This window comes from Mchenga conophoros, linkage group LG20 (genome assembly GCF_057382185.1).
Source record: "Mchenga conophoros isolate Kocher_MC1m ecotype Shallow Benthic linkage group LG20, M_conophoros_male_GT1.1, whole genome shotgun sequence".
In the NCBI taxonomy this organism is placed as follows: Eukaryota; Metazoa; Chordata; class Actinopteri; order Cichliformes; family Cichlidae; genus Mchenga; species Mchenga conophoros.
Genome location: NC_140545.1, coordinates 21,559,393 through 21,575,800, shown reverse-complemented (window position 1 = coordinate 21,575,800; position 16,408 = coordinate 21,559,393). Strand labels below are relative to the sequence as shown.

Sequence of the window (16,408 nt, the reverse complement as noted above, 5' to 3'; positions counted from 1 at the left end):
ACTCTTCCCAGTCTGGTGCAGGTCTACAATACTTTTCCTGGTGTCCTTCGAAAGCTCTTTGGTCTTGGCCATGGCGGAGTTTGGATTCTGACTGTTTGAGGCTGTGGACAGGTGTCTTTTATACAGATGATGAGTTCAAACAGGTGCCATTCATACAGGTAACGAGTGGGGGACAGAAAAGCTTCTTACAGAAGACGTTACAGGTCTGTGAGAGCCAGAGATTTTCCTTGTTTGAGGTGACCAAATACTTATTTTCCACCCTAATTTACGAATAAATTCTTTACAAATCCTACCATGTGGATTCATGGATTTTTTTTTCACATTCTGTCTCTCACAGCTGAAGTGTACCTCTGGTGCAAATTACTGACCTCTGTCATCATTTTAGGTGGGGGAACTTGCACAATCGGTGGCTGACTAAATACTTTTTTGCCCCACTGTACCAAGGTGATGCACTGCCCCCATTGCTGTTCTGCATAGACGTTAACCCCGTAAGTCAGGTCATCGCTAAGAGTGGATACTGATATAGAATTAGGAGTGGAGTCACCATCAGCCACATCCTGCACATGGATGACATCAAGCTGCATTCCAGAAGTGAGATATTGACTCAGCTCACAAGGATCTACAGCAAGGACATCAGGATGTCATTTGGACAGGATATGTGTGGCTGAATGGTTGCAAAGAAAGTGGAGGTGATCTGGACTGAAGGGACGAAGCTACTAGAATGCAGAAGAGCAGATAGACAGGACATCTAAACATATTTGAGTATCCCACAGGCCAGTGGGAACTATGATAAAGATGTACAAAGGTCAGTCACAGCCAAATACTTCCCGAAAGTCTTTGGTACAAATAAGATCCAAGCCATCAATACATACACTCTACCAGTAATCAGATACCCCAGTGGAAGAATAAACTGGCTACAAGAGGAGATGGAGGCCACTGATGTGAAGGCATGAAAACTCCTCACAGTGCATGGATGTCTCTACCTGATATCTAGCAGCAGTTGTCAAGGAGCAGAAAACCGCAGTTGTGATAGATGTGGCAATCCTAATGCACTTCCAAGTCCTAGGAGCTAAAGGAACAACTGTAGCAGTTGCACAAGACCTGAAATAGAGTGTATGTGAATATATACACTTTATATGTGTGTGTGTGTGTGTGTGTGTGTGTGTGTGTGTGTGTGTGTGTGTGTGTTTAAACAGTTAAGACATTTTATTCAGCATTTCCACTAATTAATGTTTTCTTAGTGGGCTTTTGGCAAAGATAACAGCTTCTGCAGGTGCACTGCTTCTTCTTGACGTCATTTCAGCACATGTTGAGGGTCACAGTTGGAGTGAGGCAAACTGGCTTGAGTCATTCTATTGCTTTGTATCCCTGCAGACATGAGTCATCAAGGCTAGCAGCCACAAATACATGTCTGCCTGCCTGCCTGCTCAATTGTCTGAATTCCATTGCTCGATGAAAACATCAAGAACACACAATACAACTAAACAGTGTGTGACAGCTCTTTGATTGTCTTGGGATCATAGGCAAATGTCAAGCTTTGGATTAAAGATCAAGTACAGGAACAAAATTAATTTTTTTCTCTCTGTCGAGAAAATATTGACTAGCTCGGAAACAACCAAAGGGGATATCCCATTTTATAAATCATTTAATTTATCCACATTTTTATACAAATCTGTTATATTGAATTATTGTTTAAAAGAATGATAGGGAGGGAGAACTACAATATCCATTGATTGCAGCTGCAGCAGTGATTTGGTGATTACGACAATGCTTTTTAATTACAACAGGAAATTGGCAGAGGTTTGTAATCCTTCATGGACATTGCCATTTTTCGAGATATAGTCTATATTTTAAGATAAGGAGGGTGGCAATACACTAGATTAGAAAAGAAATGTGATAGCTACTGTTATGATACTTTTTTGTTATATCCAAGATACTAAAAACTGGGTATCTGCGACATGAAAAAACAAAAATGACTGAAAACCAACTAATATTTAGGTTTACTGTCTGTCTTTGGTACATTAACAAATCTGAAAACCCTCAAACTGTCATGGTAGCAATATTTTAGTTTTTAGTTCATCCAGGTATGAGTTACATCTCAGTTTTTTTGTGCTCCCCTGATGGAAATATGGTGCTGCTATGCTGTACCTCATCAAGGCTGCAGAGCAGAACAATAACTACTGTCGCCAGCTGCAGTCCAATATGGTGGCATTGGAGTTGGAGCTAGATCATTTAAAAGAGTGTGTGTGTCTTGTTTTGCACACATGTTCAAGTATGTTTGTGTGCCTATGCCTCACTGCCACTACAAATACTCTTAGTCTGTGAAACACTGCATTTACACAACGTAATAGTACCGAATGATCTCAGCAGCCTATACAGTGACCATAAGTTCCAAGGGAATACATGCCTCAGTCACCCAACACCTATATAGTTAGTAACTATATAAGAAAAAAAGCAAGAAATCCAAGAGTTCTGTGTTGTGTCAAACTTTAGAGTGGGAGCATATGGTTTATATTAAGCCATCAAAATTTGTATACATTCTCATTCTTTCATTTTTCAGCTGTTTTGTGTGTTGTGGGCAGAAATCTGCAAGAAACAAAATGATGGAGAATACAAACAGCCAGTGTGAACATTTTAGATACATTTTAAACCAGATGTAAACAAAAGCGACATAATTAATAACTTGTACTCTAATGTAGCTAAAAGAGTAAAAACAAATGTATCCTATATAGACAGTAATGTAGCACTAAAGCTGCTTGAATTGTAAAGCTTTATATTTACAATATATAGCGGGCAGCACTGTATCCTTACAAGAAAGCACAATAAGTACATTAGTTGGGCAGATATCCCAACTAATGACTAGCATGATAATGAAAGAAAGCAGATCATAAAATCAGATTTTTGCTTTAGCCTTCACCTGGAATGAAAGAGGACAAACAAAGAAAATTTACCTTTGTGAGCAAAGGTACATTGTGAGCAAGAGCATACAGGATGATCTGGAGCTTTCTTGAGTAATATTCTTTCAGAATTTCAGGGTTTGCCTTTATAGAAACTCCTCAAGCACTGATTAAAGGAAACAGTTGCAAGGTTTCATCTTCACTCGCATTAATGCTTGTTTTGCACTGGTGACCTTACTGCTGCACAACTCAACATGCAGTTACTGTTTTCCCCTCAATTTTTTAGTCAGAAAAGCTGCCTAAACCTTAAAAGTAAACATCATAATATTTGTGAAGGAATGGTATCTGTTAAAGTAAGATCAAATATGCTACCTTGTTAAGGATTTCTATATAGATGGAACTAATGAGACATGAGTTCCCCATATATTTTTACCCAGACAGTTCAAACAGTTTTAACCAATAGCAATATGGATAACAATAACATTACTTAGTTTTTTTGTGATAATAATTAATGTGTGAGTATTTGCGCTTTCCAAATTACAAAGAAAGATGTCAGTGAGCCACTCATTGATCTGATAGTGAACTTGGAAGCAATTTCCCCAACAGACATTATATAATATACATTATATTAACCATTTAAATCAGGAATGGGCAATTGATTTTCCAAAGTTGCCACATGAGAAACTGACTGTTTTGGCAGCACCAATAAACTGACCTCAAATTTGCTCAATGTTAACTTTATCTCTTTATAAACTATTGGTAAGGCAATGAAAATGTAAAATAGGCATAGTAAAAATCAACATTTACAAAAATCATTGCAAGACTTAACTTTATACAAAGTGCTGTTGCTGTTTTGTTTGTAGGTTAATTACTTCAGTTCTTTTGTTCCCTGTTCAGTGAGAGTCTGTTTAAACTCAGGTTCAGTGAAGGACAGCGGACAGATGATTGTCACTGTTAGAGACTCTGTATCTGCATTTGTATTTGTTTCATTCCTCAGAATGTTTGTTTATTTCCAAAGAGAAAACAAAAAAACATATTCTGTGCATTTGTCCTTACATAAGGAAAGTTTTCCTCTATGAAAGAAGAATGAAAATCCAACAGCGATCCTGGCTCAAAATGCTCTGCCAGCAGTGACTCTGACTACAGGTCGATGAGATCTTGCAGAACATTACTGGATGCATTATCCACACTGCAAGTGAAGGGAGAGGAAATCATGTGCATTTCACTCTGAACTGTTTTGAAGTCTTCAAATCCCCATGAAATCTCATCAAGAAGGGCTCCTAACGTAAAACAGTACCAGCCGTGGTGATCAGCCAATGGTATGGCTTCTTTCACTGTTGATATGCAAGTAAGAATGTTGCTGCCCAACAGGCTTGACAGAAACAGCAACTTTCTCATGAAAACCTTGCCTAAGCTATACGTTTGATGTGCAGCCCTTGCCTATCAGTTTGGTATTTAACTGCTTCATGAGTGCACATCAGTAACAAATCAGTGATTTACCTTCAATCTGAGAGCTGAGAAATGTCAATGGCTTTCTTCTCACAAAGCTCTTAAATTCCTGCTCTCAGGTTGCATATATTTGTTTTTGGTTTTTTAGCATTTTATTACCTGACAGCTGTATGGTAGCCTATGTCTCCATGCAAGCTGTTTCATAATTACATGGAACAAACTGTCTGTGACACAGTGCTATTACACTGACGAAGTTAGCTATTTTAGTTACATCAATCACATGGTTAAATTTTAGCACTAGCAGAAAACCTGGTGTATAATACAGTACAAACATATCAATTAAACTTCTCATTTTAGTCATTTCTGCTTTAAAAACCATTTGTAGTAACACCTACCATTTTCAGCCTTAGCTTATCCAAGCATGCAACTACTTTCTTGAACTTGCATGCAGAATTTTCTTTTATTGCACACATTATCACAGAGCCAGGAAGGAAAAGTTTAAACTGTCCACTTAGTTTTTCAGCTGAAGTTATTTTTCACCTGGAGGGGCACATTCATAAATGCTTGTTTTTTTTCCTCAGCACACTTTTCACAATTTGCTAAACATTGTCTGATCAGCTCCCCATTAACAATAGCTCAGTATTTTGTGTGATTTTGTTGGAAATCACATAGTTGGTCTTGAGCACTCCATCCCTGGATGTGTAAAACGTGTTGTCCTTGTTGCTTCTGCAGCTTTGCAGGAAAAGGTTTAGATGTCCGTTCCTGCTCTGCATCAATAAAGTTCTTGTTTTTCTCTGTGTGTTCAGTCTCATAATGTTGAATCAAATCCTTAAACACAACCATCTGCTCTCCACAAACTAAGCATATGGCTTTACCTCTCACTTCAGTAAAAAAATACTTAGAAGTCTTTGTTTTGTTTAAAACTCTACATTCTCCATTAATCTCTATTTTTAATGTGATTCCCCCCCCCCCCAAAAAAAAAAAAAAAAAAAAAAATCACAAAAAACTGTAACATATTATAGAAATATTATAGTCAGTCCTCTACAGGAGGTTAATTATCACTGTCATATCACACATTACTATGTGTATATTTTGCACTGAGTGCACACAGAAAAACACCACTCAAACAGCATAAATCACATAAGGCACACATACCATGCCCACACATTTGAAGAGATACATTTTCCAATCCCTTTTTCATTATTTGCAAATCTCCTCTAGAAATGTATGAACAAAGTATGAAAGCACAGAATCAACATGTAAAACATGGCTGCAAGTAGCAATGGTCAGGGTCGACCAAGACTGAACTATTAACATTTACCTCCTTCAAAGAGAAAATATTTTAGCAAGTACTGCAGTTAGGAGACAGTGGAGCAAATCATAAAGACTGTTGATTACAAGTTAGAAAGGTTTTGGAACTTACTTATTACAGCATTACCTATGGGTACAACTTTTAGAGTCTGGGAATTTAAAAACTTTTTTTTTTTTGCACAAGCACCTAGTATTAGAAACAATTACTATAGTGTTCCTACAATATGGCTACTTGGATCCATAATCATAATCTTTAGATTACTTAATTGGTTCTTAAAATATAAGGCATAATAATTATTAATAGCTTAAAATAAGAGAACTGTGACTTCTTTGACACTCCTCCTTGGATGTGCTTTAACCACAATTGAAAGAAATGTCACAAAGTATACAAAGTCCTCTCCCTTAATGATTGCGAGCGGATAATTTAAATTCGATTTTTGATGTAATTATTATCAAATGTCAGAGCAAAAACAACTCTTCTGTTATTGTGAAACAGCTTGCAAATGCGCAGCACACACATTTGCAACTCTAATTGATTATTACTTTTTTGCTAATTTTCCACATTGTGTTGTTGTCATTAGCCATTAGTGGGAATTATACTTTGAAGTCTTTTTCGAGAAGAGATTGAAAAACATTTTCTTCTCATGCTGAGCAGAATTCAAAACCAGACGATCTAATTGTTGTAAAAATGCATTAACCTTTCAAAACATAAAGAGACGGGGTGACACAAACCATCTACTGAGCTAATGAAAATGAACCTCAACTAAAGGTTGTCAGGTTTCAGTGTGATTTGAACAAGCTGTCACCACAAAGAAAAATAAAGTGTCACGTTATACGTACTTTCAACAGTCACTTTTCTTTCCTGTCATATTTTCTGAGATTGTTTTGCAATACGCTCTAATTCATGTTCTTTTAAAAGCTGAGCATCTCCTAAAAGATATTTGTCACATTCTGTGCAGGTGAGGACAATTACACTGCACACAATTAATTTCAGGTTGTTAAAATTCAGACAGTAATCCTCCTTCAATTGTAGGCAGCAGAAAATTACCAACCATCACAAAGAGAAAAGATGTGCTCAAATGTGTTTCAAATAAACGGCTGGTTAAATTAGTGCACACGAGGTATGTCTATCAACTCTCTTCTTCGGAGCAGCACTAAAATCTATTGGAACAAAATGTGAGACTAACAGACAGAAGTTTAGAGGGTTAGTTTTAGATTTGCAGGTGAATGTAAGACATTTGGCTCCCCTGTTACCCCATAACAAAGACACATACCTCAAGGCAATATAACAGTTATCAACAGGCTTCTTCCATGATATTTGCCTAAAACTTTAATGATAAACAAGCTAATGTGCTGTAAACTCACTTTTTTCTCTCACGATACCTTTAAAGGTTCAAACTCTAAACCTTGCAATTAAACCCCTGTACATTCTGATTGTTGCACACTTCACTTAAAACAGCAACAGTGTCTAACTGCTATTTTTTTATGCTTGACCTACTTTGTAGTACACTGGATGATAAAAAGGATTAAGCTGCTAACTGAAATCTTACTTACAGAGAAGACAACCTTAGTTAAGATTGATATACACCTGTCATAACTAATTGCATTAAAACTAAAGAATGATTAGAACTCTCTTACCATCTCTACCTTTCCTTCCCTGTCACTCAACCACTCTGAACGCATGATTAATGTGCAATAGGTAACATATAATGTTGTGGGGATAAACACTAAGAAAACATATGGATAAACAACTGCAACATACCTTGCCTTATCAAGCAACATAAACTTTTCCTTAGTTTAAAAGATAAAAACTCATTTCAATTAACATCTTTGCATGATGCAAAGTCTATCTAAAGCAGTGCAAAAGGCAAATGAGGTTATACGAGTCTTGTCGAATATTCCTGAGTTGGTCTAATCAGTGATCAACAGGCCGTAAAGAGAAAGGCTTCACAAGAGAGCATTTTGGATTCTGTGGAAAGAGATTCTGTGATTGATGTTTATAAGAGATGTTATACAATTAAGGGTTAACACGCACAATTCAGTGCCAATCTCTTTCAAAATCCATCTAGTGGAAAAAAGACTCTTTCACAATTGAGCATTCCGGCTTCTTGAAAGGTTATAATTTGCTTGATTTAAACATTAGCAATCATTCTTATTTTATTTTTTCCACTGATTACCAAGCAGCTCTTTTGTTCTAAATATGATGGTTTTTCATATCAAAGATTCTAGTCATGACTGTCTTTCAAGATTGCAGCAACTCAGCCAGTAAAACACAGCATGGAAACCTAAGTAAAACATATAAATTAAAGTAAGCAGTGAGCATAATCAACTTGTTTTTTTGTTTTTTGTTTTAAAAAAAAATTCATTTATGGAGTTAGTTTTAGGTTTGGATTTAACAAATTCTTATTTTTTATTTTTTTAATCTTGTTATTGTTTTCTTTCAGACCATGAGCGGATCGGAAAAGATTCATCATATGAACAGGAGGGGAAGGTTCAGTTTGTTATAGATGCAGTGTACGCAATGGCTCACGCTCTACATAATATGCACAAAGACCTCTGTCCTGGAAAAGTTGGCCTTTGCTCCAAGATGGACACTATCAATGGCACACTGCTTCTCAAATATATCCGCAGTGTCAACTTTACAGGTATGTATTCCTAATTCTGATAAAGCACATAACCCTAACCCATTTTGCCGTGTGAAAACAAGATGGACATGAAAGTCTGGGAAGTATTTTCAGCTAAAGTATCAAATAAAATGAAATGTCTTTCCTTATAAACAATATTTATCATAGGGATGTGTCAATATATCAGTCAACCATCAAAACAGGACCAGAATACCTTATAGATGTGAGTAGTACACAACTTTTTGGTGCATTTTTGGGTTCACTAGCATATTTGTGCAGAGCCTTTAGTTATATACTATGCAGTGGTCTCAAATTATCAGGCGTCTGAAAGTAAATTATTTCCAGGAAGTACTGAGGCTGAGATCCGTAGGAGGATTGACAATCACCAGCAGAACAGCATGTTTTATCATGGTTGATGATGTGCAGGAACTGCGCTTTGTGAGATTTCCTGCCTTATCATGTAAGCATTGAATTGCCCACACAGGAGATCTGCTGCTTTAAGTACACTTGCTGCTTAAAATTATATGTAAATGAGAGTGGGAAGCACGTTAACATAAGGCACAACAGAAATGGGCATCGGTAGTTTTCCAGTAGTTGTCCAATGTAAAGTGTCACTGGCAAAAACAGGATGCAGTTGTCTCTGAGACAGAAAGAGATATGAGTTGATTACATTTAACGTAGCTTCATGACTATCCCTGAACTGTGACGGTGTATGATTTGAGGGAAATCCTGTTGTGCTTATAAAACTTTATAAAGGTCACAAAAACTGGAATTTTTCAGACTTTAGTAAGCAAATGTCAATACATATTTCGTCGAGTTGTTCTTACTTCTCAACCTGCTGCCTCCATAGTGTAGTGGTTAACATATTCATTTAACAAGTGAAAGGTTGCTGAAGCAGTTCTAGCCAGGAAAACAAATCCTTTCGTCAGGAAGGGAGCAGCTAATAAAGTAGCTTTTTCTCAAACTCAGAAGTTCAGCTTCTCTCTGTCTCTTTATAAAACTGTAATACTTAAACGTAGAGAAATACTGTTTACCACTAGCTGACCCAAGACAAAAAAATGGATTTCATCTGGTTTCAGCATGTGATTAAAACTGCCACTGTTATTTGCATAATTTCACAAAAGCCTGTATAATGACACTATGAAGTAGATCCGACCTTACCGTATTAAAAAAAGGTACATATATACACAGCATGGGCATGAAGATAATCTTGTAGTTTGCAAAGATTGAATAAACAACATATGAAAATTTGAGGTCTACCTTAGGTCAGTGTAAGTAGTTATAACAGCTTGAGTTAATTATATGACAAGAGAAGAGGGCCATGCAATCAAGCAGAATGCAACATGAGTGGTCTGACACAGTCTCCACCTGCTCCACCCTCACAGATAATTATATAGTAATGGACACATTTATTTCTATGACAATTATAGAGTGGGATCTTTTGGTCAGGGATAATCATTCTACAGCTAAGTATGTGACAAGAATAATATACAGTAAATTACACAATTAAGAAAGTTGTCGATGAAGCAAAAGAAAATCTGCTCCACTTCTTTGGAATCCAGACGTCAGTTGCTAACGTATCTGTCTGGAGCTTGGCCAGTAGCTTCGATGAATCCTACTCTTAGTGTTTATAAGCGGGATGCTTTCACACATAAAATGCTTACATTCAATTCACATAGACCTCTAGTGGCTGTAGGAATTACACAGTTCAGTTACACATTTCAATCACTTACAAATGAAGTAAACAACACTGCCGCGTCTTATAAATAATTCCTCTCAAGGGGTGGGGAATAAATACGCATTTTTTTAAGTTAATGTGTTGGAAGAAGAAAAAAATGAGCAAGCATAAATATCTGAACAGCACTGACAAGGACCTGATTCTAAAAGCTAGATAAAGATATTCTTAGGTTTTCCTTATCTTGGAAGTACCAAGTTTGGCAACTACCTTTAAAAATAAGTCCAACTGGCTACAGGGTCATGAGCACCCAAGATTCAATAAATGATAAAGGCTGGAAAGGCTGGGACTATTGCACACCATAAACTTTTAATGAAAACCTTGGGCAAGAGATAGCTGTAGGATGCACTGCAAAAAAGGTAAGCTGACTGTGGCAGTGTGATATTCTGGATAATCTCCTTCTGGTAAACTCTGGGTCCTGGCATGTGGCATGAGGCATGTGGATTATATAAATATTGTTGCCGACCACATATACCAAATCATTTTTACCTCAACCCATTATTTATTTTCTCACCAATTGTCAAGAGCACCTGTGTCACATCAGCAAAATCACTTACTAGAGAATTTGACTTCTTTTACCTTCAGAACTGCTTTAATTGTTCATGGCATAGAGTCAAAATAGTGTGAGATTTTGTTCTATTTTGACACAATATTTTTCACATTTATGACATGAATTTACCATTCCACCTCACCCCAAAGGCGATTTGGAAACTAGAGACTTCACTGTCATGTTCAAGAAACCCGTTTAAGATTATTTGAGCTTTGTGACATGCACATTATCTCGCTGGAAAAGCCAGTCAGAAGATAGGTACACTGTGGTCATAAACATTGTCAGAAACACTACTCAGGGCTTTCTTTAATCTTTACTACTACTATTTTAGTACTAAAATGTATTACGAAAATATAACACACAACATTCTACCAGAACAACCAAAACATACAGTTGATACAAAGTATGATGGATCCATGCTTTCACATTGTTTACACCCTACCATTCAAATGTTGCAGCAAAAACTGAAACTCATCAGTCAACGCAACATTTTTCCAATCTCCTGTTGCTGAGCTCTGTTTCCTGTTCACAGCTGACACAAGTAACATCTAGTGTGGTCTTCTGCGGCTTTAATCCTTCAAGCTTTGATGTGTTGTGTTCTCAGAGATGCTCTTCCACCTACATTGATTGTAACAAGTAGTTATTTAAGTTCATTTTGTCTTCCTATCCTATCAAAGCAGATATCAGTGAGGTATTTCACACAGAGAATTCCTAGATAATGGAAAATAGATAAAGGATGCCATGTATAGTAAACTAAAAATAATGTACCACTGTAAACTGATGATGCAAATCAAAGTAAAGAAGAATCTAAGTTTAAAGGCATTCTCTTCTTCTCATTCTGTTCACATCTGTCGACAACAGAACAATTCTCTTTACTAGATGATTTTCAGACCATAATCTTTATTGTAGAATTTGTTGTGCAGAAAGATCACAGTAGATGAGCATTTCCTGAAATACCCAGGCTGTGAGTCCAAGCTCCAGTCAAAATAATCTTTCTTTCCCATTCTTATGATGAGTTTTAACTTCAGCAGTTCATTTTGAGCATGTCTAAATGCAATGAGTTGCTGCTATGCAATTGGGTTATTAGATATTCGCATTGACAAGCAGTTGGGTGGGTGTACTTAATAAAGTGGCCGGCAAGTGTATTTTTGTCGTAGCTGCTCAATTGTTTTTGTGCTCTAAATGGTACAGCATTCCAGCCTTAATTTCAAGTGCATGACCTTTCGCTGTACCTGTCTCCTGATTTGCCAGATTCCCTTCCATGCATTATGTGATTTTTACCTAATAACTACATAGGTGTTCTCTGATGGTAGTTGTCTGTTTGTAATGGAATTTGCCATACTGCAAAATTGTTCAGGAATTGTTTCAGAAAAATGAAAAAGAGTTCAAGGTGTTAACCTGGCCTCCAAATTCCCCAAAGAAAGGAATTAAAAATGTAAGTCCTTGGTTTGTTTTTTCATTTCCTACAGACAACCATTATTTGCTTTTAACAACCTTTTCTTGACTCAACCAAGTACAAAGTAAGGATTTTAAACACAAAACACCCCCTTAGCCTCCTACTGTAAATACAGTAGCAAACAGCAGTTATTAAAGACCAACAATCTGCTCCATCTGTAAAACAGATGACAAAATTATATGATATACCAGACAGGCATCCAACTGCCCAGTGATTAGTCAGGGCCTAAATTTTGTGTCTGTTTGACTTAAGCAAACATGAACTCATTCGTTCTTGTCAAGGATAGTAAAGTTTAACTTGACTCTTGTGTTTGCAGCTTCCAGTTTTCATCCCTGATGGATACTGAAAGGAAACACTGCAGAACTCAGGAAATTTGTCTATGTCAAAAGTGTTTGTGAGTGTGCTTATTACTGTGCAAGGAGGTCAATCCATATTTGTGCAAAATTAAACAAATGGAATAGGTAAAGACATTGTTTAGATTTGTATCCAGGAGTCATCTTTGGTTAGTTCTAAAAGATCAATCCTCATAGCACCATAAAACTTTAATCAGCAATGCTATATGTATAGATGTGCAGTACAAAATTAGTGTTCTTCAAATCTTTATGCATTATTTTATTCATGGTTTTATGTTACTGGAAGGTTTGTCAGTACTGAAGCCATCGGATTTTCAACAGCGATGGCTAGAAAATCAATGCTTCACATTACCGGAATCCTGCCTAGCTCGCTTTGCTTTTAAGAGTCTTTCAGTTCACAGAATCGGAGCCTAAAAGCTCTGAACAATGTCAGCATCCATATGATCACTGTGTATTATGGGAATTTTCTATAGACATACACGCTGACTAAAGGATACCCAAAACTTTACAAATATTGTACATGAAATTGATACTTTTTGATCCATGATTATTATCTATTATAAAGTGAAATAAATTGATATTGGTTAGATTTAAGAAAAAGTCCAAACTTAATTCTGTTTAATACTATTTTTCCGTTTAGCGTTATAAAGTAAACCTCGCAGACCATAAATCTGATAGTAGGTAAGTAATATTAAACATGTCATAATTAAATATTTGTCTTTTAGTCTGGGGTTTCAACATAGCTATTTATACAGTATGTTTCAAATTGTCAAAGGAATTACTCCAAGTTCTGTTTCTTACGGTCTCCTGTGGTGGTGTGTCTATTAACAGCCCAGAGAGTGGGTCTGGGAAGAAAAGATAACCCAAAAGCAGTCAACAGGCATTGCATTTACACTGACACATAAGAGGATGGGAGGGCACAACAGTCAGTGGAGGGTATTATTTACATGTCGGTGTTAAACAGAGACAATGGTATCAAGGGTCTGGAAGTCAACAGTGGAGTAACAAAATCAAATAAATAAACAAATAACACAAAGGTCAAAAGGTCAAATTTTCATATACACTAGGGCCGAACAGCTACCTTCTGGTTACAATATTGCAACCAGGAACAACAGAATGTTAAAAGCAAAAGATTAAGAGAAGTGACTCTCTGTCGATATTCCTGACCAAAATGCTATTTGTTAGGAGGTTTAGTCGGTGCAAATAGGGTTATGCAGAAGTTTATGAGTTTTTGGGAGGATTTTTTTATCACTTGTCAGATAAAGCATGTCTCATATCTTCAGAGCGACATATCAAGTTAAAATACGAAAACTTGGGAAATTTTATATCTTTATATATTCCAGAAAATATCACAAACAGTAATATATTACTCTCAATCCAGGACTGACGTTCATGCGTGGTATGGAGGGAATTTTAAACTTCACTGATGTATGCTTAGACTGCTCATTTTTCTGTTTGTTTATTAGCCAGAATACACCAACACTAGCATGACAAATTTCACAAAACATACTGTAGATGTGGAGCAAATCATATGTAGTGTTGATCTGGATCGTATTCTTAAAAATGTTCAAGTATAACAAATTTAAGCTTGCAGTGTGTGTATATACCATAATAACAGATCTTAAGCAAAACACCAAACTGTGATGGTCTGATACTATTTGAAAGACTACATTATTCTTGAGCCCAGTGTCATAAAAGACAATAAAAGCTGAAGAGTAAATACCATCCATCCATCCATCCTCATCCGCTTTGTCCGGGGCCGGGTCGCGGGGGCAGCAGCCTAAGCAAAGAGGCCCAGACCTCCCTCTCCCCAGCCACCTCCTCCAGCTTATCCGGGGGAATACCAAGGCGTTCCCAGGCCAGCCGAGAGATATAATCTCTCCAGCGTGTCCTGGGTCTGCCCCGGGGCCTCCTCCCGGTGGGACATGCCTGGAACACCTCACCCAGGAGGCGCCCAGGGGGCATCCTTGTCAGATGCCCGAACCACCTCAGCTGGCTCCTTTCGATGTGGAGCAGCAGCTGCTCTACTCTGAGCCCCTCCCGGATGGCCGAACTTCTCACCCTATCTCTAAGGGAGAGGCCAGCCACCCTTCGGAGGAAGCTCATTTCTGCCGCTTGTATCCGCGATCTCGTTCTTTCGGTCACTACCCACAGCTCGTGGCCATAGGTGAGGGTAGGGACGTAGACCGACCGGTAAATTGAGAGCTTCGCTTTTACACTCAGCTACCTCTTCACCACGACGGACCGGTGCAGCGTCCGCATTACTGCAGCTGCAGCCCCAATCCGTCTGTCGATCTCCGGCTCCCTTCTCCCATCACTCGCGAACAAGACCCCGAGATACTTGAACTCCTCCACTTGGGGCAGGAACTCATCCCCGACCCGGAGTGGGCACTCCACCCTTTTCCGGCTGAGAACCATGGCCTCAGATTTGGAGGTGCTGATCCTCATTCCCGCTGCTTCACACTCGGCTGCGAACCGTTCCAGTGCGAGCTGGAGGCCCTCACCCGATGAAGCCAACAGAACCACATCATCTGCAAAAATCAGAGATGAGATTCTGAGGCCGCCAAAGCGAAAGCCCTCCGCCACTTGGCTGCGCCTAGAAATCCTGTCCATAAAAATTATGAACAGAACCGGAGACAAAGGGCAGCCCTGGCGGAGCCCATCACCCACCAGGAACGAGTCCGACTTATTGCCGGCAATGCGAACCAAGCTCTTGCAACGGTTGTATAGGGATCGAATGGCCCGTAGCAATGGGCCAGACACCCCATATTCCCGCAACACCTCCCACAGGACACCCCGAGGGACACGGTCGAATGCCTTCTCCAAGTCCACAAAACACATGTAGACTGGTTGGGCAAACTCCCATGCACCCTCAAGTATCCTGGAGAGGATAAAGAGCTGGTCCAGTGTTCCGCGACCAGGACGAAAACCGCATTGTTCCTCCTGTATCCGAGGTTCGACTAACGGACGAACTCTCCTTTCCAGCACCCTGGCATAGACTTTCCCAGGGAGGCTGAGGAGTGTGATCCCCCTGTAGTTGGAACACACCCTCCGGTCCCCTTTCTTAAAGATGGGGACCACCACCCCGGTCTGCCAGTCCACAGGTACTGCCCCTGATCTCCACGCAACATTGCAGAGGCGTGTCAACCAGGACAGTCCTACAACGTCCAGAGCCTTCAGGAACTCGGGGCGGACCTCATCAACACCAGGGGCTCTGCCACCAAGGAGTTGTTTAACTGCCTCAGTGACCTCGCCCCCGGAAATTGGCGGGTCATTCCCCTCATCCCCAGACTCTGCTTCCTCCTCGGAAGACGTGTCAGTGGGATTAAGGAGGTCCTCGAAGTATTCCTTCCACCGCCTGACAATTTTCTCAGTCGACGTCAGCAGCGCTCCGCCAGCACTATATACAGTGCAGGTAGAGCACCGCTTTCCCCTCCTGAGACGTCTGACGGTTTGCCAGAATCTCTTCGAGGCAGTCCGAAAGTCCGAAGAGTAAATACTGAAAAGATAATCAGCAACACCTTGGGGCCCTTAATCTGGCAAATTGATTCGATAATAACCATCGAAAGGTGGTCTGGGAACTGTAGCGTCAGTTCTTGCAGTACAGAAAGCCATGCAACTGGAAAGCAGTACTGTCCTTAGATTTTTTGTAATGCGATTTAAAAAAAGATGAAGCAAGAAATAAAGTTCACTAAGATGGCATCAATGGTCAGTGGTCAATGGTAACTTTATTGTCCCTGATGGGAAATTGATTCGCAGTATGTCAAAACAAACAACAAATATACAACCAACACATCACGTACACTCATTAAAAAAATACTATAATATAATATAAGCCTGATAAAACAACCTAGATATTCCATCGAAAAAAGTGCAATGTGCAATGGCAACAACACTTACAATTTAGTGTTGTTAATTAAGATAATAGCACTAGGTACAAATGACAATTTGTGTCGCTTTGTCTTCACTGCAGTCATTTTATAACGACGACCTGATGGAAGCAGTTGAAAATCGTTAAAGAGAGGATGATCTG

The 16,408-nt window shown here is 38.8% G+C and overlaps 1 protein-coding gene across 3 annotated transcripts in view; it reads left to right on the top strand.

Moving 5' to 3' along the window:
* LOC146550755 (metabotropic glutamate receptor 4-like) overlaps positions 1 to 16,408 on the top strand; it is a 200,378-nt gene that overhangs the window by 164,259 nt on the left and 19,711 nt on the right. For all 3 annotated transcript variants that reach the window (XM_085261072.1, XM_085261071.1, XM_085261073.1), the window contains one exon: positions 8,102 to 8,302. In XM_085261072.1, coding sequence (XP_085117198.1) covers positions 8,102 to 8,302 — 201 coding nt within the window. The remainder of the gene's footprint in view (positions 1 to 8,101; positions 8,303 to 16,408) is intronic.